Here is a 27531-nt window from a genome sequence, read left to right on the forward strand (position 1 = left end):
TTAAAAGGAATTTTTTCATAGCGTAGTGGGTCCATTGCCTTTTATGAGTTGACGAACTTGAATGCCCCACTTTGTTAGCTATGATTGTTTGACAAACACATATTTGAATGAAACAACAAAACGTCTTCCTTTATCACCACTGAAACATCTACTGCGAGGTAACTAGCACTTAGCATGGAGATTGAGAAACAAAGCTTGCGGGAAACTGGGCTAGTTTCACTATTCCGTCAACCATGTACGACGGCCTTTAAAGTTCTCCAATATTATCAATTAACAAAAATAATGATCTATTTAATTTTAATCTCTAATCAAAGCACTTTTTAAAATAAAGTGGGATTTACCACTTTCAAGAAGTCATACAATATTCTATTTCTCAAGTCGTGGCATCAAGTAAATAATCAATCACAACTTTGAGCAAATCCAATCAAACAAGTGCTTTAACAAGTTTAAATAATGATTCAACTGGATTTCTGACTGCTGTCGACACAAACCAAAGCTCTCACTTGACATTTACCGAAACATACCATGCACAAGTCTTCAAAAGAGAATAAACGAAAGTACTCACCCTAAAGCAATTCACCGCAGAAAGTTTTCTCAGGTTTGCGTCCGATTCTAAACATATCTTTTTGAAAACACTGAATTCCGTGAGCTTTTTCAAACATAGTGGACACATCGTGTTGGGCAGGCCATCTCCTACAGCAACCTAAGATAGCAATCAACACGCTATACAATTGAAGAAGTGAAAAATGATGCTCATAGAACGGAATAAAGTTAGCAATAGTAATAAGATAAATCAATAAGTTGTAGGTAACGTGCCACTTACTTCTAAACCGAGTAAACCATTTATGGCATCCTTCGCAGTTATTCTGCAAGCTACGTTGTAAGTGAATATGTCGTAATAATAATTATTATCCTTCATGCATAGTCTGCATAAGGTACCCTCAGAATCCGTTTCTGATGAAGGGGTGAAACTCCCGGCGCTAGGATTCATATTTTAATTTCAATCACTCATTCAATCCTCAAATTGTTTAATCGTCGATGACATCAACACACATCAGACTGAGATCTCCAGATTCGTCACGGGAACTACATACATTTGGATGATAAAACATATATTTAGAATGCTTAGGGTGAAAGATAACTTCAAATTTTAATACGTAAATAACTCATAATCACCTCAAGGAAAACATACACCACAGCAAAATGGATATTATGGTTCACCTTCTAGTTCACTGTAATAATCAGTATTAATATAAGATCATGCAATAAAGATTGGTTTGCTTTCGTTGAGTGTTAGTTTTTATTTCTACCGCTAGAGGCAAGTATACATAGCAGGCCTATAATCAAGGCGCGTTACGGCAGAAGTGAACATTAAGTATGGGACTGAGTTAGCCTATGAAATGATTATGGTATGTATTATTATTTTCTTGGTACTTAAATTGCTTTCTTCCTTCTCTTTTTTTATAAAATATTCAATTAAAAACATCACTTATAAAATTCAAATGAAAAGGTTGATTTCTAAGGCTTTCTTACAAAGTACTTTTGTGTCATTAACGTATTTTTCTGAATAAATATCAATTTAAATATGATGTATCATTTACAGAAATAGTTTGTCACCTTATCTACTCTTTGCAGACTTGTTTTAATGTTGCTTTACCCAAATGCCTCTAAAAATTCTACCATGGTATAGCCGTTTAATGTGTCTCATCAACACCGTGCAACACTGCGCTTTGTCACGATACAATGCCTTCTTAAGCTAAGAAGCTTCGTAAGCTTAAGAAGGCATTGCACGGTAGCATTAATATTGATAGTCTAATGAAAAATCTCCTCCTTCTTCCATGTTACTGCCAGTGAATTTCGGAACGCGCCTTGATAAGAGGCCTGCTTTGTGTATGTGCCTCTATTGGCCAAAATGTAGACTAAAACTCAGGGAAAGCAAACAAATCTTTGCTTGCATGATCTTATATAATCGTTGTTACAGACAACTGCAAGGTCAACCGTCTTAACCATTTTGTTCTGGTGTTTTTTTTTCATTGAGGTGCTTATGAGTTATTTAAATTTTAAAATTTAAACTTGTCTTTCACCGTGAGCATTCTAAATATAGGTTATATCATCGAATTGTATGTAGTTCCCGTGATGAATCTGAAGATCTCATTCTGTTGCGTGTTGATAATTTCATCGACGATTTAACATATTTAAAGATTGAATGCGTGATTGAAGTTGAAACATGAATCGTAATGCTGGAATTTTCAGCACTTCATCAGAAAGGAATTCTGAGGATACCTTGTGCAGACTATGTATGAAGAATAATGATTATTTTTACAACATATTCACTGCCAACGTAGCTTGCAGAATGACTGTGAAGGATGCTATAAATGGTTTACTCGGGTTAGAAGTAAGTGGCTCGATACCTACATCTTATCTATTTCGCTTTTTTCATGTTGCTTTCATTATTCGTTGTGACGAGCATCATTTCGCACTTCTTCAATGGAAATCGTGTTGATTGCTATCTTAGGTTACTGTGGGAGATGGCTTGCCCACCACTCTGTGTCCACTATGTTTGAAAAAGCTCACGGAATTCCGAGTTTTCAAAATGACTTGTTTAGAAGCGGACGCAAAGCTGAGAACATTTTCTGGGGTGAATTGCTTCAGGGTGAGTACTTTCGTTTATTCTCTTTTAAAGACTCCTGCATGGTATGTTTCGGAAAATGTTAACTGAGAGTCTTTGGTTTGTGTCGACAGCAGTGAGAAATCCAGGAGGATCATTATTTGTGGATTAAACTTGTTATAGCACTCGTTTGATTGGATTAACCCAAAGTTGTGATTGATTATTCACTTGATGCCATAACGTAGGAAATAGAATGTTGTATGACTTTTTGAAGGTGGTAAATCCAACTTTATTTTTAAAAGTACTTTGAGTAGAGATTAAAAATAAATACATCATTATTATTGTTAATTGATAATACTGGAGTACTTCCAAGGCCGTCGTACTTGGTTGACGGAGTAGTGGAACTAGCGCAGTGTCCCGCAAGCTTTGTTTCTCAATCTCCATGCAAAGTGATTTTTACTTAGCAGTTGGTGTTTTTGGTGGTGATAAGTAAAGACGTTTTGTTCTCTGATTCAGCTGTGTGTTAGTAAAATAATTATGGATTACAAAGTTGGGCATTCAAGTTCGACAACTCATTTAAGGCAATGCACCCACAACGCAATGAAACAATCCCTTTTAATATGTTTACTCACTTGGTTAACTGAAGCATGTTAAAACGAACAAAAAATCTCCTACTGGTTCCTGCTAATTGTAATTCTGAACTTAAATTGAGCTGTAAGTTAGTGTCCAAATATGGGCTAAAGAGCTCACACACAAAATGTGAATTCTTGAGGTTTTCTTTATTTATAAGAAAACATACCTGCTGATATTTCAAAAACTTCTCTAAATTTTCACGGCTTGTTATACGAAAAGATGAGAGGAACTGTGATTGCATAGCTGACCCAGTATTTAAAATTAAGTTTAAGCTTTGAAGTTGAAAGCTGAAAAAATGTCATTATTAACGTTTTAAACTATATACGTAAAATAAAACACAATGAAAAAAATGGATGTCATGTATCTTTTAAGTATCAGTTTGTTTAGTTTGTTGGATAGTTACTTTGTTACAGGATAATGTTTACATTTTTATTTTAGCAAAAATGTATATTGATATGAGTACATTATATTTGCTAGAACAATCTATGTCACTGCAGCTATTGCGAATAATTTGGTGTATGAGTAAAAATGAAGTTTCTATGAATAATACATTAGTTGAAATTGCATTCTGCATTTTAAATATTGGTGTTTTAATATTCTTAGTTTTTTTTTCTTCGAATACCATCTAAGATGATCACTGAATCTGATTTGATCTGTTTATTTGAATTTGAAGAGGGCTTAAGTGTGAAATACCATTTTTTTATTAATTGATATGGTTTACCTATGTGACCGTTTCCACAATTGTGGCTTGCCTTATGATATTCTCCATTTTTGGGGTCGTTGAGGAAATTTTTTTGTGTTAAATTTACACTGGGTATTTTGGTAATTATGATAAATTTTGTGGTCTTTTTTTTAACTTCAATTTTTTTCAGATAAGTAATTTTGTTAGAAATTTATCTTTATGGAAAAGTTTTTTGTTAACGATTCTCTGTACAGGGAATGGATTGCTGTTCCACTTTCTAAGTAAATTTTGTTTCATGAATTAGTTGTTTTAGAATTTTTTTCTGATAAACTTTCAGCTCTATATGTACAGGTTTCTTAGGGGAAGAACTTTTCACCTGAATCTAGAGCGGAAATAGCATGTTAGCTGTATTTACTTTTTACTTTACTAAGTGATGAGATTTAAAAATATATAAATCTCCTAAATTAATAAGGTTCCGTCCACCAGATTATTGAAGTGGAATTGTCAGAATTTCCTAGATTCTCGTTTTTCTTCTTTGCTATGCGGTACCCTTTTCAGTGCATTGGCTGTTCAGGCATTGCTGTCTTGCCCTTTTGAAATTGGTCCCATATCTCTCTAATTTCTGTCTCTTCTATGATGTTTTGTGACCTTGAACAATTTTTTCTCCTCTTTACCGCTTTTCTTAAGTCTCCCATCCAATATCAGGCTGATGATTTTGTACCTTTCTGCCTCAGATAGTGGCCAAAATATGAAATCTATCTATTCTCTCCCTGGGTTGGTAATTGAGTACATAGAAACAGGAGTTCAATTTCAGGAAATGAATGAAAAACATATTCAATATCAAAGATTCACATTTTAAGACACTTCTGTTGAAAATATTTATTTTCTATCCTACATTGCCCGAAGTATGTTGTCTATGTGAACTGATTATTCCAAGTTTTTTTTCTGCCTAACTTGGTTTCAGCATCCCAGGTTTAGCTTTTGAGTTATGGATTAAGAGACACATCTCAATTTTTACACAATAGCTTAGATATCACAATGAAAATCCTACTTCATCAATATTAGGAGTATGCTTCATTCGTTGACTTTCGAGTGGATGGATTCTTAATCACTGTTACTCTCTCCATAGAGTGTCCAAGGAGAGGAGGGAGGTGTTGACAAGTTGGGGACTCCTGCTGAGACAAATGGCTGCATTAGAGATGTGATTGAAGGCACCTCACATCTTACTTGCTCAGCCCAAAGGACTGAAATATACATTCCTGCGGAAGACTCCCTACATTTTGGATCTAATATGTTGGTAAGTTTTATTCTCATTCACAGTGAAACCTGAGTTTAATGACCCTAAGTTGTTGAGATTCGCTTTAGTGGCTTTGTTCAGTGCAAATGGATGCATTTCTACAGGAACTCACCTTCGCTTGTGTGAATAGGGAGACCAGATGCCATGAGGTGTAAAATGCAGGACAGCTCCCTATTAAATAAGCAATAAGAGGAAAAGTAGGCCAATTGAAAAATAATGACAATTTTATAGTTTGGAACGGTAAAATTAATTATATATTTTTCTGTGTATCTATTTTTCTTAAGCAATTTATGTATTTTTTATTAGATAGCTAGCCATTAACACATTCAATGCGGATGCGATTTTCATAAAGGTCATCAGAATCAGTCGATAAAATAAGAAAGGCAAAGAGGGAGTTTTCCACAACATACCTTCAGTTCAAACAAGGCTATTTACAAAAGGCGCGCACGGTTTGAAAAAGAGTTCCTTGCTGGAGATAGTACGCACGATTAAAAAACTTGGGCATGGATATTGGTTACTTATGGAGGCGGAGAATGGTCTTGTGGCCCGACTGTCAGAGCACTTGTATTGACCAGCTATATGTATTGACTTGGACGGGACTACGTCAATTGACATGTTCCACGCTGAATGTGTTAAAAATGAGATAAGAAGAAAGTCGGCAACTTGAAAACTAATGGCAATTTCACGATTTTGAACAATATAAATTAATAAGACCTATGATTTTGTAATATTTTGTGGACATATTTTTCTCAAGCAATGTTTGCATTTTTACAGATAGCTAGGTAGCTGGTAATAGATTAACTGTACTCAAAATCATGATTTTCAATGAGAAGGAAAATGTCCCATTCATAAAAAATCCAACCCGTTACCAGACGAACATCCCAACTGTACCCAATGGCAGAAGTTCTATGAATAAAAATGCCTGTTCTCTCCGTCCAACATCTGGTGAGAAAGGTTAAAATGAAAGGATGCATGGAGGAAAAGCAGGGCACTTGAAACGTAATTGCAAATTCATAATTTAGAGCAAAAGAAGTTAATTAGCACTGTGGTTTTGTTTTTTGTTTGTGGATCTAACTTTTTCAAGCAATTTTTAGCATTTCTGACAGTGCTAAGTTTTTAATATTTTCCTGAGGCCATGTTCTGTTCATTATGTGAATACCGATAGGATATGATTTGAGGCAGTGAGTTCGTTCTTTAAATTGTTCATGATGAATTGAGTGAATATCAAATCCAAATTAATCTAGAACAAATGTGAATCTCTGTGTGTCCAGCAACCGCAACAGCATCAGGAAAATTGAGATTTATGCAAGAATTTTAAGTGTCTAGATTTATGCTTCTAATGTCATGAAAATTTTCTCCAGCCTGAAATTTAAAATTCATTTCAGGCCTAATTTTTTAAGTTCAATGGCCATTTTTTGGCCTGAATGTGTTTGTTGTAATCATAAATGCAGTAGCTGAGTGGAATTTTTATGGCTGCATCGAAACGTAATGTCAGACAAAACTACGGAATCCAAATTCCTAGCACTCATGTCTCAAGTAAGATTCAAAAACTTGAAGAATAGAACAGATGATATCAGCATTTACTTATGTGGCTGAAGTAGCTTCTTGGCTTGCATAGAATAAATATAAATGATTAAATTAAATTTGATGATGAATTGTGTTAACTGATCCATTCCTTGGCCTTACGAATTTCTAATCTATCACAGTAATCACGTTACATCAACCTGAAAACTTTCCCTGGAAAAATCACAAAAAGTTGAAGAATTTTTTACTTTGGTTGGCTAGACACCCTAAATCTTTCAACTTACTGCATTTAAATTATTATGATGGTATATTTTCACAGTGGTTAATATTTTTAATTTTAACGACACATTTATTAAATTGTTTTCAGTTTTAAATCACTTCAATTTGTCTGAACATTATCCTGTACGATATTTGTTTTCCAAAATTAATAAATTCATTGTGTTGTGTAATGGTTACAATTGGAGTCACTCTCAGTTGCCTCTGCTGCATTTTATACATTATCACTTCCGCAATTCCATTTAGTGCAGTAAAATATTGCAACACTTAATAAACAACAGCAATGACATTCTCTTAACGCGAATATTCAGTAGTCAACTTTTTTCAGTTTCAAAATTGCCACTCCACAGTGGTGGCACCACTTGCAATCCGAGCAGGAAAGAGCAAAAGAGTCCGCAAGAGTGTAAGAGCACAAGAGGGTTGGGTGCACCCTACAGATTGGAACACGGCCTGAGGCAATGTTTACTTTGTTTCTCTTGGTGGTCCACTGGGTTGAAATTAGAGAAAGTACCCTGCCGTTGTATTTCCCATGGTTGGGTTAAGAAATATTCAGAAATATTGTTGAAAGTTCTGAGTGGCTATTAACAGATTTAAATATTTATAATCATGATTTTCAAAAAGGAGGACTTTTCCCATTCTTAAAAAATCTGACAAGACTATCAAAGACTATCTATAAAGGATATCACGTCTAGACCAACCCGAATGTATGGTCCCCCTACATGAAAGCATCATCAATACATTATTTCATTTCATTTATTTAAGGGATAACCCATAAACGATATTCTTATGTATAACATCACAGATGAATGAACATAGAAAAAAGATAACACATTTAATGAAGCCATTAAATAATGAATTAAAAAATCTGTAAAGAATTTCTTATCAATGAACAAAATTTTTAGGCAGGTTCAATAATAAAAATTTTAAGATACAAAAGTTTTCTCGTTGAAAAATTTTTTAAAATAGAGGTTATGTCCGAATTGACTGTCAGATCAATCTGAATGTCCGGTCACCCTATATGTGACCATCAGTTCCACATCATGAGGCACAAAGGCTGACTGCCTTAATCTATAGACGTATATACCTAAATAGATTAAGGCCTTAATCTACTTAGGTATATCCGTCGATCTGAGGTTTATTACACCACCATTCTTGTGGAAGAAATGTCACACATCCCATGGAGGAGTCCATTGGTGGTTTGTGTCAACTCTCCTTTCTAGCCTATTATATTTGCTTCCGCATAGCTGAATATCAAGAATACTATATTTTTCTTCAATCAGTCTGCCAGCTTGACCTTATCATAGGAAATAGCCAGAACCCTCATGTAGATTTGTTACAAGTAAGGGAAGTACAATAAATAACCAAATTCATCTTATTCATTTCGTAAATGAATCTACAAAAGATAGATGGATAAAACATTAAAATAGCCTTCAATAGTAATGTAAACATGAAGGAAGCACGTTTCCTTAATGTTGAGTGAGTGTGTGTGTCTCTCAACCAAAGAAACTGTTGCAACATCCCATTAACTATCTCAAAATTGATATGCATTGTATGAGTGCTTGTGACTCTACCGAAGAAATCCTAGCAAGGCACCTTCAACCATCGCAAAGGCTTCCTCTGAGCTGACTGATTATAATGGGTTTCCGGTTTAGAGGCTCGGGTTGGTCACTACAATGGATTCTTCCATTCCACAAAACGAACAAAGTATTTGTTTTGACCTGCCTCTTGATCCTTACGTTACGGCCATAGGTGGCTATTTTCATGTTTCATGATTGAAGCTGTGGAGCTCGCTTTACCTGTCTCTGGCACAATCTGACGTGTGTACGAAGGTGCAGGCAAAATTGTGTCGTGTGTAGGATGGAAATGCTAGAACACATGCGAAAATGTGTGCATGCGAGATGGCAAAATAGTCGCTATTCTAATTCCGTTCATGCATTTGTGCAATTCCACGCGATTTTAGAAATAAATGCCATTCTAACCTGAGCAATTCTGTGCCTAGTGTAAAACGGCCTTATCAAAGATTTTGTATGTTTGGAATCTTGCATCACTTGTATTTTTCCATCATTGTACCATGCCAACTGCATTGATGCCCATAGATGTAAACAGCCCAGAGAAAAATCAGTCTATGATCCAGAATATGGAAATTCTATTGCCAGGAATATTCTTCTATCCTGTAATAAAATTTCTGTAACATCACTTTTCTTGTAATATATCTGTAGATTTAGGTGAGAAATACCTGTAGTATACACAAATATTTGATGAAAATAATTTTTTCTTTCATGGAACGTCTTGATTTGCTCATAATAAGGAAAATAATTACTAAAGTAATTGTTTAGAATTTGTTTAGTAACTGACTTAAGGTGACAATGTCATGGTAGACTTCTTGCAATTCTTTCTATCTTAAGATGGATTCACTGATAATGAGGATTTTACTTCACCCCATTGCAAATAATGAGAAAACACTAATGTCTCTGCACCTTCTTGTGCTGTGGACATTTTTTAAACAAATAATAATGCACTACAAATGACAATATAAAGTAAACTTCTATGGGATGAAATCGTGTCTCCTTTATGTTATCCCTTTGACTATTATGCTGTTTTCAATCTCCTTTGGTAGCATCCAAGCTGCATTCTCATTAATTAAGTAGGAATTAAAGTTCAAGGCAGATGACGTCACTGCCTTGATACCAATGTACATCTAGTGTCTCGATGATGACATGGTAATTTGTTACCTGACTAGTATGTGATCAGACATTATTAATGTGTGTATATTTACATGCCATAAATCATTCAAGGGTAGCTCTTCCCATGACCTCTCATAGGTGCCAAAAGTTAAAAATATTAAGATACATTTTATATGATTTTAAAGTATGGTTAACTTTTCTTCCTAGGTTCACTGATGTATAAATTTTCCAGCTAACTGTACATGGCACATGTGCCTAAGAAAGACCTTGCTAGCTACCTGCTCTGGTATTTGCTCTAAGTGGTCATTATTGATGCCTACCTTGTACTTACAACTCCGTTTATGGCAGTAGCCTTTGGTAAATCGAAGTTACTATTCTTAGTAATTGCATTACAATCATCACTTTTTGATGGCATTGATGACATTTTGCGTCTGGGGAAACAAAGTTGTCCACATTAACGAAGCAATAAACTTAGGAATGCCTTCTTAGAATATAGATGTCGTCGCTTCAGGCAAAGGGTGTGACATGGGTTCACAAAATTTGCTACTTGGGCCAGTGATGGTAAAGAAACACAAGTTTCATTGAAAATTGATCAATGAATAGACATTTCATCTAAAATTTTATACATGGTGATAAAATCGATGTAATAAAACCATGTCAATGCTAATTATTGTGATCCTATAAACCCTATTGCATATTTTGGGAAGAAACTGATATCTCAGCACTCATCACCCCTTCATCCAGAGAGACATATTTAGCCTTAATTTATCCATAATTTGAAAAAAGCTGAAATATATTTTGAAATTCAGGTAGAGCAAGAATTTAACCCTATAAATAGGCATGACATAATTTTTGGTCTATAACATAACTTAATTTGCTGCTTATTTCATTCTATAAAAACTTCTTATTAATTATGCATTCCATCATACTATTGCTGTGGTACTTATGTTTATTGATTAGTTTTTAATATCTGTCTCACATTCATTATCACCTAACTCCATGAAAAGCCAGTTTTCTGAAAAATAACTTCCATTGCATTCAATGTTGTAACCGGAATTTTTCAAAATGTTCTTTTTTAATGGAACTGCTTTTTGCTATTAGTGTCATCCATTATTTATTCTTAAGCATTTTACTAGTCAGTCTTCTTTGAACACATAATGTGTCTTTTTTCTCAGTTTATGATCCAAAGTTATTGTCTATTACACGGATCAAATTGAGGTTAGTGCTTTAACTTTTGGAAATGTTTTTTGATGCTTTCCCAGCATATGAATTGAACAAATATTTTCAGGATTCCAATGAGGATAATTTATCCATATTAGTCCATATTTCAAGCTCCAACTTGAGGCTCATTCTCAGAGATAAATGTTTTTTATTTGTTTGTGATAAAACAATATTCAGCAGCCCTCAGGATGAGCCCTGAGTCAGAGCCTGAAACGCGTTTATCCGGCCGATACGATTTGGCCAACATGGATAAATTAACCTTGTGGGAATCTGGAAAGCAGTTGACTCAACTCAATTTCTGTCTGCTTTGCCCCTCAGTTAATGTTATTCTGAGCAGTGGAAGTACAAATGGTAAAGTAATAAAGGTATATGAATCAATCAATGAATGCAAAGGTGAGCTGACTCAGTATTTAAAAAGGAATGCTGTCTACTGTATTGGCGAATTCATGCAGCCATGAGTATGTATACTAAAATTGTCTTTATTTGTTGCATATTTTTGTACTGTCCAGATAAATGGTCATTATTATGTTTGTAACAAGCATGCAGCCTGCTACAGCCTCCACAGCAGCGCCTCAATACCTATGATAGCTGCTACAGCTGAAAGTACCCCTGAGAATTTTCTTTTACCAGAGGCCACTCAAGCTGGCTGCATGCATGCACCAATGTTATTGGTCACTTATGCTATCCTCTTCATTATAATTATTTCCCTTAAATAAAAAAGAGGAATTTGATGTGACTGCATTGCAACTAAGGTGTACAAAGATGTCAGAACATTTCTTGGTCAATAGAAGTAACATAACTATTTAGACTTAGCTCTTGCCCAACATGTGGCATTATGAGAAAACTCTTTTCGGCCTGCTTTCTTCGGTCACATGACCGACCGCTCAGTTGACCATGAGCATTTGTCATTTCATAATAAGACCTCAGTCCTACCTACTTGATTATTGCGGTGATTCCATTGCCAAGATCTCAGAAATGACATAAATGATGGTGCAGTGCCGATTTTCCACTCTGGTTGCATAATGGGAACTAACTATAACAATAAGGAATGACATTTAATAACTTTCAGGCTTATTGTCAGGGCAATGACTCAAGTTAAATAAACAATTGTTATTGTCAGCCTGTATTGTGTCGGTGCATTATTAATCGCTACAAATACTTTTATATACAGCCAAAAGTAGAGCCATATTGTCTATAATGACTTCAAAAGCGGTCTGTTCAATTTAGTGATAGATACAAGGCAAATATATTATCATTGACGTAGGAACTTACATTGCATAAACAAGGTTCATAATTTTTCAAGTTTTTTTTGCTTCTACCCTCTCTATTTCAGTAAATAACTTGGCTAATAGTATCGGGAAAATATTTTTTTATGATTATAAGTAAGTAATATTCAGGTTTCTCAAAAGGGTTGCTAGTGCTAAACATGTAAATATTGTTATATATTAGCATAAGCAAGGAGCATGCATGCCACTTTTTTTATTTATTTTACTTCAAGCAATTTTATTATTTATTTCACTTGATGGATATGATATGGTTGTATTATTACTATTCTGCTGTGTTGCTTTACATTTGAAAATGATTTATGTGAGATTTTCTCCCTTTATATGCAGTGTAACGTAGATTCTTTAATTGAAATGATAAGTACATGACAATTAGCTGCAGTCTTTTTAGGGTGTAAGGCATGCAAGCCTTATGAGCTGTTTAGTTCCAAAAATGGCCATATGTAGGCTTGATAATGCACATGTAGGGCAAGATCAGTTTATGCTTGGGCTGATGGTGTTCCAAGTGTCAGGTGGCCCTGCAATGTCGATGAAACAAATGGCCCTTATTCTAAATAAATGGGAACAAATGGTGATAATAGCTTTATCTTTATTGATTGATGGAATTCAAGACTTTGAAGTCCTCTCCTACAATCAAGTTGAGGTCACCCAAATATTCCAAGGCCTGGATGGGGGAAGGCCACCCATTTGGGATTCGAACCTGTAACCTCTGAGTAGAAAGGTGAAGAATTAACCCACTTCTACTTTGGCTAGCACATTGAGAAGCATTCCACACCAAGGTGTGCAGAGTAAACTGGTCATGTCTGCCATTTCATTTTAGGTTGTCACTAAAATCTTGTGCAAACATGATTTCAGCCAGCTTGAGTGGTCTCAGGCGAAAGAGGAGATTTATTTTTGTTATTTATAATTATTCAAATTTTTATTTTGCCTCCATTGATTGGCACCCAGCATTATCTTCTAGGTAACTGTGAAAGATGAGAATAAAGACCCTCTCAGTGAAGGCAATTATCCTGAGATGTACGCAACAGATCCAGCTGCAATTTCAAGTAATGCTTTGGACCCATTGGCAACTGACGACTTGGTAAGTTCACGTTTGCTTTGTTAAGCATAATTTTGCTACTACACAAATTCAGTCCTCCATGGAATAATCCAATAGCATTTACCATAGTAACAATACCTTGTACCTTCCTTTATCAAAATCTGAATAAGTAAATTTTAGATGTGTCATGATTCTCCATTATAACTTTCACTGTTTCTCATGGTGTTGGTTAAAGAAAAACTTCTCCACTATGTTGACATGCTAATTCTTGTCTACAATCTACGTTTCCTGACCTATTTTGGTTGCTTTTTCAAGGAGGACTAAGGGAATCACAGTTCCTTAAGTTTTGGCCCAAAGGCCCAAAAGTTTTTTTTTGTAACTAAGAGATGTGTCATTTTTGATGAAATCATGATGCAAAATGATTGGGTCATTGCACTGAACAGAATGGGGGCATACAGCTGCTCTGATCACTCACCTTTGCTCACTGAGCAAGTGATACCATCTTTGGAGAGGGTATTGGATGTTGGAAAACCAGGTTGGTTGTTGAGAAGCATCAATTATTTTCCTTGAGCTGATTTTGATGGAGCATGTTGTATATTCAACTTTGATTGAAATAAAATGTAGTGATTCCTTTAATGTATGAAATCAACATTTTTGTACTCCGTCTGCACATGTAGACAAAAATTCTTGGTTGCCGATGACTGATGTCATGAGACCATTATGTCTCAAAATATTGCAGATAAATTTGTTCTTCCTTCTTTAGAAGATTTTCCTATGGCTAGTTGGAAAGGCAGAGTAACCTAATGGACCATATCTTTTTGGTCACTAAATTTATCCTGCTTTCCTCTGTGAGGTCAGAATAGCAATTCAGGGAATTTTTCATTTGAGCATACATTTGATGTTTTGGTTGTGATCTTTTGCTTCTCGTACCGATTGGTGAAAACCCATGTCAAGGAAGTGTTAATTCTCTTTCTATTAGAGTGGCATGGCAACATGTGGGTCCCCTTGTTTAACCCTGCAACCGTACACCTCCATTTCTGTTACACTAACCGTACACTGGGGTACTGAGTACCCCAAAGAGTTATATAACATATAAAATGCAAAAACTTATTTTTATTCAAAAAACCATTGAAAACGCGTTATTTTGGCCTTAAATAATTGCAAAAACATAAAGTTAATTACTTGTTTTAATATTTTAACAAATATAATAAGAGAATTGAGAAACCTTACATAAAATTTACGGGAAAGTTAAAATTCCCTGGGGCACTGAGTGCCCCGGTGTACGGTTCCAGGGTTAAAAGCAGATCAGACCAGTGATGATGGAGGAGGATATGTGCACAATGATAGCACTGATGGGGCCACAAATGACCCTGTGGCCCAAGCCTCTGCTCAGGTAATCATCATAATAATAATATTTAAATCGGTCCTGGGATTTGTTTGGACAAATATAGGACATTTCAATGAGTAAGTAAGATACAAATCAGTACAAACGAAGAAAGAAAAAAATGTTTATGTGAAGAAATGCATCATAATTATAAATGTACTTTTTTGTGCAAACATTTGCAGCATACACGTACACGCAAGTCTGAGGTAAAACAGTCAATTTTTGAAGTAGAGTGAGTCATGCTGTTTATGTAGACATTTCACCTATGAGCTACAGTATCCGTGTATGAATTTTGAAGAATATTTTATAATTGGTTCTAGGGCCCTAGATGAGGATACTTAATATCACATTCAGGTAGAATTCACTATAATAAATTGAAAATACATAATACATCAATAACTAGTTTCTCTGATGGAATCAGAAAACAAGCATATGTCATTTTCCTGTTGAGCTTCTAAATTTGTTGCACCTCGGAGACTTGATTACCATGTTTTACACCCAAATAAGATCTGAGATTTTGTGGAATATACATCAACTTTTACTGAGATCAGTTTGTGTGGAGCTGGTTGTATATAATTTTGAGGCACATGCATTAGTAAACCTTAAAATTTCGAAAAGTTATTAAGATAATTGCCTTAAAAAGTCACATTCGTGTGCTTAAATTAATGCACATTTAATGCAGTTACTACTCACTATGCACCCCTAAAAAGCACCAAAAATCAAAATGTTATGATAATAGTATGTTCACGATTTTTTAGGCTTACTTCTTGTAGGTAAAGTGGGGTTTTATATCCACTATACTTTTGGTTATATAGGCAGTGGAATGAGTAAAAGTAGCAGTTACTGTTTGCATGCAATGAATGCTCCTTTATCCTCCTAAGCTATTTATTGCCTGGCTCACTACAAGATAAATAAGGTGCTATAGCGACATATGGAATTACAACCGCTTGGATCAGGGTATTAACCCTGTTTGATGAAAGAATAGTAGGGTAAATGTAGAAAAAGCAGGGACTATGATATTGACCTGCAAAATGCAGAAGAATTTGAAAAGGCTACCATGGGAATCCAAGGTTGGTAGTAAGTCCAGGCATTTCTGTAGGATGAGGTAACGATATGATGCACTATTGTCAAGTTAGTAACCACATCTCATCCATGTCTCAGCAAGGCATGCTTTGTATTTTTCTGTACTCTTGTGAGTGATTTGCCAAAAATTGAATCTTATATCTGTATTTTCAAAGACTAATAAGAATTTTGAGAGTGATAAAATCATATAGTGGAAAAAATCCTCTGAATACACACACTTTCTGCTTGCATCAAAAATTAGTCAAAGTAAACAATAATCAGGGCAACAATATCTTGAAGCAATTCCAATTACACATAAATCTCAGTCACATTGAGGCATTAGACAAATTATCGTTCACACAGTAGAATTGATCTTTTACTTGTGACTAATCATACATTTTCTTGATAAGATAATTTTTTTTTCTTTTTCGAGTTCTGTGATAGATTATTGTACAAATATTGCATGTAAATGTATAACACAAGCCATCAACCTGGATACACCCAAAATATTTTTTTTTGAGATTAATAATTCATATTCTAGGGGAATGGTAAGGGTCTCATTTTTACTACATTCTGAAAATTTTACGTTGATCGGTTGTGTAGTTTCCGAGATACAGGCTGTGACATAAATGTCACGTTGGGCGGATCTGTTGTCTTTTGGTGCAAGGTAATATTTCCCCAGAAAAAGCAAATGTTTTTCGCATTTGAGCTGCACTGTTCATTTAAATGATAAAAAACACTATAAAAACATATTATTAATTACGTACACTATTTTCAAGCTTCTGTTTAAATTGAAAGTAAATTGTTTAAAAATTTAGCAATAATTTTCAGAGTTCCATTGCCCGCGATTCATAAATTTTTCGATGTAAGTTGTGATTTTTTAAGATGTACAAATTTTTTGGATTATTTCAATGTTATTTCACAAATGTGGGGTATATTTAATTTTATAATGTTTAAATTATAAACTTGCCAAATACACATAAAGAAAAATTATTTTAAATTTATGCAAAGTTTTCGGCAGGAGTGTTATGAAACTACAGAACCTTGAATTGACACAACCAATGGATTTGTTTAAGGTACATTTAAATAATATTTTTACATGGCTAATAAGTGAAACAGTTGAAAATGCATTTCTAGATTTTGGAAAATACATAGGATAAATATACATGTTTGAAAAATATTCTTAAAACACAAAAGAGTGTAATACAGTATAAAATTCAAATGAAATTTGAATCAATTTGTTTCATATAAATTAAAGATTGATTTAGAGTTCAATGCCGACGTATACGTACCATTTTGAGTGGTAAGTAGTAAAGCAATATTTGTCCATATTACATGCATCGCATGCAGTGCATTTGACGGAAGCGCAATGTTCTCCAGCACGGCGACGCAATCTTTTGATATAGTAAAACAGAGACTGATTGATCATTAGCATCGTAACATATTTCACTGTCTGCCTCAGTTGAAAATGAAGTAGTACGGCGGCTATACTTGGCTCGCATCCATGTGTGGTCAGTTATGTGTGCACTATTACACACCTGATCTCTAATTGTGACATGCAATGACCAGATTTCGCTCGTGAACAGAATGTGAATAGCTTCAGATTGTGAACAGTTACATCCAAAAGCCAAGGAAAAATATTCCACCACCACCACCAAAACTGATTGTCTTCCGCCGAATGAATTGCATGCAAGGATGGATACCAAAATATGCAATCATACTCCTGCCGAAAGAGTTTTCTTAGTGGGAAAAATCCCCCTAAAACGTTCTTTCAATTTAGTGATCTACGGCGAAGCTCCCACAATTTGTCTATTATGTCGGGAATCGTATTGTCTGCACAGTGAAGGTATCTACTCATCACAAAGAACCTATTCCTTCGCTAGGCTACAGTAACCATTGAGTTGTGAGCAACCCCTGAATCTTCCCAGGAGCATCGCTTGGATGGAAACCAGTTACAACCTCATAACAGTAAAATTCCAATGAAAATTTTCATCTCCTCTTTCCTGTTAATAGAAGATGAAAAAGCAATAGAAGTAGTATACTTATCTAATTCTGCCATGAGAAAAAAGAATGTCATCCAAAAAAACTATTTGAAAAATTTCTGCACTTAATTTTTCTCTCTATTCATGAAGATCTGTTTCGGGGAATAACCTATTTCTTACAAAATGACCTTCTTGTCGCAAATTGGCAGCTTCTCTTTTTACTTTTTTCTATTGGAGAAGTGATGTAAGCTTCGTTGACTTCGAATCCTTTTCCTTACATCTAACTGGTACCGAAATTCTTCCGGAATTCTCTTGAAATTCATTAGTATTATCATTATCAAACTGCAAAAGAAGCTCCACTCTTACCCGAACTTGTCTTCCCGTTAAATTTTCTACAAGTCCACCAGCCTGGTCATCTGCAATGTCCTCATCAGTGACAATTGCTACTTCTGGTGGCTCAAGGTATATTGTACTTCGTCAAAGTGTTCTTTTTCCGGAAGCTATTTGGCTTCACACAGTGTAATATCTCTGAGCTATCGATATCCCTAATATTAAAAATTTTAATTAAAAATTAATTGCCGGAATAAAAGTTAATAAATGCAAATTTATCGATTAATTGATAAATAATAAATCTTTTGGCGGGAATACGAAGGAAGAAGCGTTGAAAATGCTATAAATTCTAACTAGAGCATAAAATTCGAAACTTTGAAGATTTGCATAGGGATCCGCCCAATGTGACATTTATGTCACAGTAACATTTATCAGAGAATATTACAGAAATAAAAAGCAATACCAAACGTAATAACGTATTATTGATAATTTGTATCATTATGTTGATACATACCAAAAATTGTCGCTGTAGCGCATATAGTTAATGAAAAAATTATATATTTACACAAAGCGAACGTCCATTTTTAGTGTCTAGGGAAGGCACCTAAGTACCAGGGGTACTCAAAGCATAGGTCTTCACTCTCACTTGGCAATTCTTACCTTGAATTGACACACATAGCTTCCTCTTTCTTATTAGGTATAAAATACAACAATATACCGTGCCCGAACGATTCAAGAGGCATTACAGTGGAGCGATACAGGGTGTGACATTTTTGTTACATTGGGCGGATCCAGGTTAAGTTGTTAATATTACAGAAGTGTATGTTTTGAGTTGGTGTGTAGATATTCATCAATAGTATAAATAGGAATCAATTTTTTGTGAACTCACCAAGCTATTTCTATATACCTGTATCCCTGTTTTATAATGATGCTGGTTTTGGACTCGTATGCAGGCACAGGCCTCAACATCTTCCCAAGGCGAAGAGGTGGATGCTGAAGGCACAAGAGCCGTTGTGATAGACCTTGACACTCTGCTGGTTTTGACCAAGAAAGAACTATCTCCCAGGGAGATTGATGCCACTGAGGTATGCATGAAATTCTCAGTCAATTAAATTAATGGATTAAATTGATGTTTGGGAGAAATCCTGAATTTCAAGTACTGTAAACTGGGGCTCTTGAGCCCAGATTTTGAAACCTTAACAAATTGTAGTACTTCAACGATTCGAAATAGGCAAATAGTAAAGTAAAATAAAATTTAGAACGTAGGTTTCCGTGGCGATGATTTGATCTCTGCATTTCATAAGGGTTTTCCGCGTCAGCTGTTTGGTTGACAACAGTTTCGTTGGCTATCATACCAGCATCTTCAGGGCGAAGGGCCTGAAGACACTGGCAGCATAGCCAGCATAACTGTTGTCAACCAAACAGCTGACGCGGAAAACCCTTATGAAATGCAGAGGCAAAATAAAAATTATAATTTCCATGAAAATTTTAACAAAACTAACTGAATAAGAATGAAAGATATTACAGAAATTCAGAAAACCCTAGAAAAAATTATCCTGCACAAAGGTTTTTTCTATAAATTACGATTCAATAATGTTGTGTTTATGCAATGCTGGGGATAAATGGGTTAAATTAATGGATGAAAGTGATGTTTGGGGGAAATCCTGAATTTGAAGTACGGTAATCTCGGGCACTTGAGCCCAAATTTGGAGATCTTTATCATTATTTTCAAAAATAGGTTAAATGTATTGTAAACCATGCCCCTTGGCATGGTTCATGGGTAACTTTAAATCAGCATTCACAAGGTAAGGATAATTGATTGAATATCGTGTGTTATTATGTGTGTGTGTTTGTGTGTAGTGAATACTGAATGGAGTGTTGAGTGTTTCCACCTCCCCCCATTGTTCCCCGCTTCCCCAATTTTGGGGTTTTTCCATGATGTGTGCATGACCAGGGAAAGGTCCACTTTTTTCCCTATCCTCTCCCTGTGAAAAGGGAATAGAGGGTGACACTACCTGCACCCATTCCTTCCAAAAAAATAAGAACATGCTTTGGCAATTGCCCCTCCACGTGGTGAGGATTCTATGAAAACATGCTTCTTCCTAAGTTTCCTCCAGTTTCCCCGACCTCAGAAAACTATCAGTCTCTGGTTAATGAAATACGGACGAATTTCAGCTTGAGGAGACGCATCAACCACGGCTTTGCGATGCAGCCGAAGGCTATGCCGGACAGCTGGAGGTGTGTTGCCTGTTGGGTGGAGGAGAGGTGGAAAGAAGAGAATCGTGGAGGTTAGACTGTGAGGTGAAGAGTGGCGAAGAAGGGGAAATAGGATAACTGAACCGTAGATATCCCGGACCAAGAGAAATAATATCAACCCACGACGACTTGAATTAAATATTCTCTCAGCCCATAGTGAATGAAGACACTGCAGGAGCCATCCCAGTCCATGACAGAGAGCTGAGAAGTCAAACTGTTATCCCATATGACTTCCCCCCAGCTAAGAAGGTTCATAAAGAAATCCCCTATATAATCGAGAAGGGAAGAACTAACTCTGAAGAAGACCCGTTGTCCCGTAATATTTTAACCTTGATTTTTGCTTATTCTTTTGGCCCACCCTTTTTCCTCAGAAAGGAATGTATGTTTTAGTCTTTAGGCAGGGTTCCCACTCAACCGTGAATAAGCCGGGAATTTAGTCTACAGTGAAAAAAACTGGAAAAGCCGTGATTTTCGCCATGAAACCTTAAAAATACCTCAATATTGATAATATTACTAAGATTGACTGATCAAATTCGATATTTCAATCTTGTTTCATGGTCAGGCACGCGAAGACTCTTAGTCTACGCATCTCTCTACACACGAATATTCGAAGTGTATCAATTGGTCCGTACTATATGACGACACATTGACCGATATTTTCCATTTTAATGGCGGAAGTCTGTAATTTTCTCTGTGTGTTTCAATTTCAGTGATAGCTTGGGATGGACTTGTATTCGAAAAAGGATGAATAAAAACATTTGCATTTCTAATGGACCCAGAGTGAACCATTTACGAAAATTATCTGATCTGTTACTCGAAGTACGGTTCCCACACAAAATTAGGGCACATGCCATATGGTTCGAAATATGAGTTTGCCATTGGAATTTTACTTAAGGAAACAATTCTACAACAAATAGGCTTTCAATTTATGGCAATATCTGTCTATAGACTACGCTCACCTCGTTTGAATTTATGTGAATAATAAAGTGAAAGTGGAAATAACGTGTTTCAGCAGGTATTTATTTTGTCTTTATATATTAAAACCAAGTTCATTATACAGTGGAACCCCGATTTATCGTTCCCGCATTGATCGTTTTCCAGGATTCATCGTTCGCCGTTCCTGGTCCCATATAAAGTTCCATAAAGGCAATGTAATTTTTCCCCGCATCCATCGTTCTCCGAAGTATCGTTTTCCTGCATTGATCGTTTGAAGATCGCGGTCCCCTCGTATAATTTTCCCGCACCCATCGTTTGACGAAAATGAGGCCAAGTGTTTACCACGTGTTGTTTGTGGCTAATAAAGACAGACACCCCCAGGAGATTGAATTACCATAAGGAGAAGCTGAGTACCATGGGATAGTTAGATTAGCGCATTTCCCAAGATCCGCTATCCCCCTCCACTCAGAACTCGCCTCCCCCCTCTGAAGCTTTCCTCTTTTCCGAAATAAAAAAAGGTCTCAGCTCGCGCAGGGATCGTATTACGAAGACCTTAGCTACGAAAAAAATATCAAGTCACACAAGAACAATAGAAACGTGTTTCGCGCCCCCCCCCCCTTTTCTCACCCACTGACCTTTTTCAGCCTAACTACTTCAAAGTTCCCAGTTTCTGGAGGTTAACTGCTGCATGAATCACCTATTAGCCCGAAAGGAGTCTAGCAATGAATTTCAACAATTGGAATTATGCTTTTATTGGATTAAAATATTTGTGAAGTGAACGTAATTCATAATAGAATGACACCAATCACGACGTATTTCTAACGTTATTTAAGCATTTAAAACAAGAAAATATTTGGAAAAATACATTGATGACTTCTGGCGGAACTCGATATCCTCGTAGCTGGGCTTCTCGACAGTTAATGTGGCATTTTTCCGAAAACGGGATATCAGGTTATTATCAGTTATCAATTTACGAGTTATACTATAAATCTCAGTTGTAAGAGTTACTGAGGAAGGGATATATTCTCAAGATATTTTGTTTCTCCCTACTAACAATCCAAATTCATCTACTCATCTGGCGCTACGATAATTACAAAGGAATGCATACGCTACCTTCTCTTTAAAACAAAAAATCTCATGGCGCAGTCATATGTTTATGTTTCACCCTCTGCAGTACGTTCTGCGCAAGACGTACGCGATAGCATCAGTTCCGAACTTCACCTCGCACGAGTGGTTCCGTACTTTCCAGGGTGGGTTGACTTCGGTGTTTCCTGTGTGGCTTTAATAAAGTAAGGTTTCATTTTTTTCATTTTTATCCGTCTTCGGACCATCGCCCCTCCGAAAAAACAAGTGAGTACTTTAAAACATGGAGTGAAAATAATTGAATATGAAGAATAGCTCCGGGATAGAAGCGCGTGAATATTGAAGAACGGCTCGGGCTATTTGCTAGCACATGACGGTAGGGGTGGGGTAGAGCGAGCTACCTGGTGAAAACAAGAAGTGGGATGAAGTCGGGGTTCAGGCGGGCGTGCCACTGACGATTAACGTAACTATGTTCACGCATTACACATGGCCTAAATTACATACAAAATATATTTATTAGACAGGAACATTACAAATAACTGCCTATTTTTGGCCTATATTATCCATCTCACAACCAATCACTGCGCCGGCGAAAGCGGTTATGTTGGGCATAACATGCGCATTGTTCTCGCGAATACGTGTACTGGAAATGGCGTTTCATGGATTTTTACATCAGAGAGAAATCCATAATAGCAGGGATAAATGCCGAGTGGAGAGCAAACATTGTTAGTGAGGTGGCGTGTTCCTTTAGTATATTTGAAAGAGATATGATTCGAATCAACAATATGACCTAAGTGTCTCAATAACGTACTAGTATTCCTGTGATTGGCCAAAACCTTATTTGAATCCTGTGACAAATATCATAATTACGCGCCAAAATCCTGCGTTTCCTGGGACATAGGCAACATATCGAAGCATTCCCGCATCGATCGTTTCCCGCATTCATCTTTTTTTCGCCCATCCCCCGAAAAAAATTGATCGAGGTTTCAATGTAATGATATGAAATTGATTTTTTGATTTATTAATTTCTATAAACAATTTTAGTAAATATTTTCCGAGATCTCAGTAAGATTGAGTAAGGAAAATTTGGTTACTGTGCGGTAATACCAACGTGCGCCAAAAACAATCTCTCGGCGAGGAATTAGAAAAGGACTTCCGGTGTTCATACGGAAGAAGGTCCTAAGTGCATTCGCACATGAAAGGAGGCTATGGTATTCGGCGTCCGGGCAAGAGCGCGGTTGGGTTGGGCATTTAGTTGGCCCTGAATTTTCCAAACGTTGACGTCATAACATATCACTTTTCATTGCTGCGTTTACATTATGTCTCGTACGTATGGCGCATGTCGCGTACGTTAATCTTTAGTTAATATACAGCCGGCAATTTTCCTTTTGTTGACTTAAAAATGAACCATGCATTGGACGACATTGAGACCGTGAATACCTGAAAAAAAAACGTGAAAACCTGAAAAAAAAAACTTAAAAACTTTGAAAAATAACTTAAGAACCTGGAAAAAACCGTAAATTTCATTCTTTGGGTAGAGTGGGAACACTGTTAGGAAAGTTTATTATTGGAGAGTGTTAAGGATTAGCTTTCGTGTTGCCTCTTAATTTGTGTTTTATTCACACCAGAGATTTACAGGAGTTAAAGATTTTTTTATTATTTTTTTAGATTTTTTGAGATGTCATTTGTTTTGGGTACATCTGAAATCTGCTTACTTTCAGCCTACTGTTAGGGAGAATGGAGAGCTGGTTCAGAATCTAACAATGTCTATGGAGTCTATGACAGAGGCGGATGGTGAGTGATCTTCAGTGTTTAAAAATGACTCTTCACAGAATATACTTGTAATTAATTCTGACATGGGTATATTAAAAAACGGGATCTCAGAATTCAATCAAAATTTCAATTTGAATTTTTTCGTACTATATTTCTACACTCTATTTTACAAAAGCAAGTTTTTCGTCAATATCTCCGTTAAGTTCACTGAAAATTTTATTTTTACATGTGGCTGACCCCGGGTTCTCGGCATTACAACTGGGTACTTTAACCACTGGACTAATGCTCATCCTTTTCAGAGTGCTCTTAAACCTGAATATATTTGACCTGTATCTTTTAACTGCATTTCAGTTTAAACTATTTGGTTATATAATTCCATGTGGGGGCTGAACAAGGACAGCTCCAAATGGACTATGTAAAACAAAAGAAAATTCGATTGAAATCTGTGACCCGGTTTTTGGACACTTCCCTTGTAAAGGATGAAGAATCTGTATTTTTCATCCATCTAAAATGTCTTTAGTTTATGATGTATAGTTCTGCTTGAGAATATAATCAGGTCGGCAAATGTCGAGTAAAATTTTCATCATGCTTCAGTGACATTAATCAATATATTTTATCATGTGCATTCATATGGTAATTCCAGTGTATTTTCCTAACAATTTTGTCGTTAAGACTTGGTAATAGAAAAAAATCCCCAATAAATCACCTTTGAAGAATAATAAGCATAAGATTCCAGTTATGGATCATGTCAATTGTGGCGTCCATAAACAAAATTATCATGGAACTTGTTGAAAATGAGCTCAAGTGGCTTTTTCAGTTTTGAAATGATGGTATTATTTTGCTTTGATACAACCCCAACCAATTCACTGTTTTTTGCTCTTTGCATTTTTCCTTTAATAGGCTTAACAGTTGTTCATGGAAAACGTGAGATAAAGAAAAAAAAACTTATTTGGCTAAAAATAGGCTTGACTCAATTTCAATACCTTGTGTGCAGCAGTTGTACTTCTGCAGAGTAATGACAGTGGGTGACCAGGACATGCTAACTTAGTCTTGTTAGCTAAGATTTCAAGATTATAGCTTCATCCAAATTGTTTAAGGTGGTACTGCGAAGTACAAGTCATCACCCTCATTGAGGGTAGAAATGAGGAGTTTAAATTAATTGGATGTTGAGTTAACTTATAACTGCTTATCTTATTTTTTATTAGGATGATTTAGTGGTATTTTCTACATTGATTCACATTTTAAGTGCTTTGAGTTTTATGAAAATTCACTCTGGACGTATTCAAAATGAAAATGTTATGGTGATGATTGCTCCTGAGAAGAGATTAATTTTAGGGGAAGTGCAAGGAAATTGGAAAATGGATACATGTTCACAACCTGGAAATCAGGTATTTTTTTCCAATTTTCAGTTTTTAATGTGAAGTCTATGGATTGACAAAGTGAGGAAATTATATAGATGTTCCTGAAGACTCACTCACGAGGCTTCATGGTGATTGCTTGCTAGAAGTAATCCACGGTGTATTCAACCCTGAATACTGGGTCAGCCAGTAAAACCAGACCATTGTATATGGCCCTAAGACGGAGTTGGGAAGTATTGTAGGGGAAGGCTACTGATATGTTACAAAATGTAGTCTGCCATTTCAGCGAGTCTTTGCTTTCAAAGCCTTTTATCAAAACGTTATTTATTAAAAAAACTGACACTTTGTTTGGTGTATAGCATTTAACCGAAGGATTGGTTAAAGTAGCTACCTTGGTATCTTTCTAAAGGGTGTTATACATTAGTTCAGCGAATCATAGATTTCTTACCTGACTTTATTTTTAATGTGAAATTCTTTTCCAGAGTCCCCACCTCCTGAAAGAGCCTCAGCCTTGTTTGCAGTCTTAGAAGCGAAGAGTCGAGGATCACATTCAAAGAAAGGAAAGAAGGTGATGGATCAAGACATTAGAAAATGTGATACATTGCTTGCTGATGAAATAACGTCGTGCTCAATTCGTAACAATGGACGGTTACATTCGAAATCTAGATATGCGTGTAAAAGCAGAGGGGATAGATCAACAATGACTACTGCTGCCAAGAGAAGTGGTTGTGATAAGGCAGACACCATTAAGTTTTTCAGGAGCACCAGGACTGGAAAGAATGGCTCCGAGGGCGTCGTACGGGAAAACAAAGTGAAAAGTACTTGCACGATTAAAAGTCCTGGGAAGCGTGCCAGTTCAACGAAAAAATCTTTTCATTGCTTTAACTGCAGAGATTCATTCGATGCCAAACATGATCTCATTAAGCACCTCAAGATTCATTTCAGTTCTGGTAATTTGGATATTGATTCAAATTTGTCAATCGGAAAAGATATGTCCCCCAAAGCCTTTGTGTCCACAGGAGGAACTAATAGTTATCATCAGCCCATTTCCTCCAAAAGTTTAAATAAGCTGATGTGTAAAAGCCAACGGGTGAGACAAATAGGGAATGGGCTTCTTAAGGATAACTTCGAAGGAACAAGGGAGAATAAAAATACGTGGGAAGTGAAGAGAAGCTTCATTGCGGATGGGAAATTATGCACAGTTAGTCCACGCACAGCAAAGAAGTCCTATTTCTGCCGTGAATGTGAAAAGTCTTTCTCCCATAAGGGTAACTTTGTCTGTCACATGCGGATTCATACAAAGGAGAAGCCCTACTCTTGCAATGAATGTGATAAGTCTTTCCGTCATAAGAGTAGCCTCGTCTGTCACAATCGGACTCATACGAAGGAGAAACCTTATATTTGCAATAAATGTGAAAAGTCTTTCTCTCATAAGAACTCCCTTGTCAATCATATGCGGACTCACACGAAGGAGAAACCTTATTCTTGCAGTGAATGTCTAAAGTCTTTCTCTCGTAAGGATACCCTTGTCATTCACATGCGGACTCATACGATGGAGAAACTTTATTCTTGCTACGAATGTGATAAGTCTTTCTCTCAAAAGTATACTCTTGTCAGTCACGTTCGGACTCATACGAAGGAAAAACTTAATTTATGCAATGAATGTGAAAAGTCTTTCTCTGTAAAGAGTGACCTTCTCCGTCACATTCGGACTCATACAAAGGAGAAACCTTACTCTTGCAGTGAATGTGATAAGTCTTTCTCTATAAAGAGCAACCTTGTCTGTCACATGCGGACTCATACGAAGGAGAAACCTTACTCTTGCAATGTATGTGATAAGTCTTTCTCTCACAAGATTACCCTTGTCCATCACATTCGGACTCATACGAAGGTAAAACCATATTCTTGCAGTGAATGTGATATGTCTTTTTCTCAAAAGAGTCACCTTGTCCGTCACATACCAACTCATACGAAGGAGTAACCTTATTCGTGCAATGAATGTGAAAAATCTTATGCTACCAAACAAAACCTTGTCTAACACATGCGGGTACACCAGAAAGAAGCCTTAATCTTGCAATGAATGTGAAAAGACTCTCCCTGATAGATCCACCTTTTCTTTC

General features: G+C 36.1%; 2 protein-coding genes across 4 annotated transcripts in view; one reads left to right on the forward strand and one right to left on the reverse strand.

Annotated features, from left to right (window-relative positions):
- The window catches only part of LOC124172377 (zinc finger protein 2 homolog), a 46579-nt gene extending 45323 nt beyond the window's left edge, over positions 1–1256 (reverse strand). For 2 of the 3 annotated variants that reach the window (XM_046551825.1, XM_046551824.1), the window contains exons 1-3: positions 1177–1256; positions 824–1086; positions 566–703 (exon numbers count right to left, since the gene is read on the reverse strand). In XM_046551825.1, coding sequence (XP_046407781.1) covers positions 566–703; positions 824–991 — 306 coding nt within the window. In that variant the 5' untranslated portion in view covers positions 992–1086; positions 1177–1256. Of the gene's footprint in view, positions 1–565; positions 724–823; positions 1087–1176 lie in introns of all 3 variants that reach the window. The other variant, XM_046551826.1, reaches the window with a different exon arrangement.
- A 747-nt stretch (positions 1257–2003) lies between these two features.
- LOC124172537 (zinc finger protein 37 homolog) lies at positions 2004–27392 on the forward strand. The gene is made up of 8 exons (XM_046551983.1): positions 2004–2395; positions 2516–2653; positions 5053–5220; positions 13170–13289; positions 18959–19090; positions 24002–24074; positions 25894–27023; positions 27351–27392. Exons 1-8 carry the CDS (start codon positions 2228–2230, stop codon positions 27390–27392), a joined length of 1971 nt encoding a protein of 656 aa, XP_046407939.1. The 5' UTR covers positions 2004–2227.
- Positions 27393–27531: the final 139 nt, after the last annotated feature.

Source organism: Ischnura elegans (assembly GCF_921293095.1).
Source record: "Ischnura elegans chromosome 13 unlocalized genomic scaffold, ioIscEleg1.1 SUPER_13_unloc_1, whole genome shotgun sequence".
In the NCBI taxonomy this organism is placed as follows: Eukaryota; Metazoa; Arthropoda; class Insecta; order Odonata; family Coenagrionidae; genus Ischnura; species Ischnura elegans.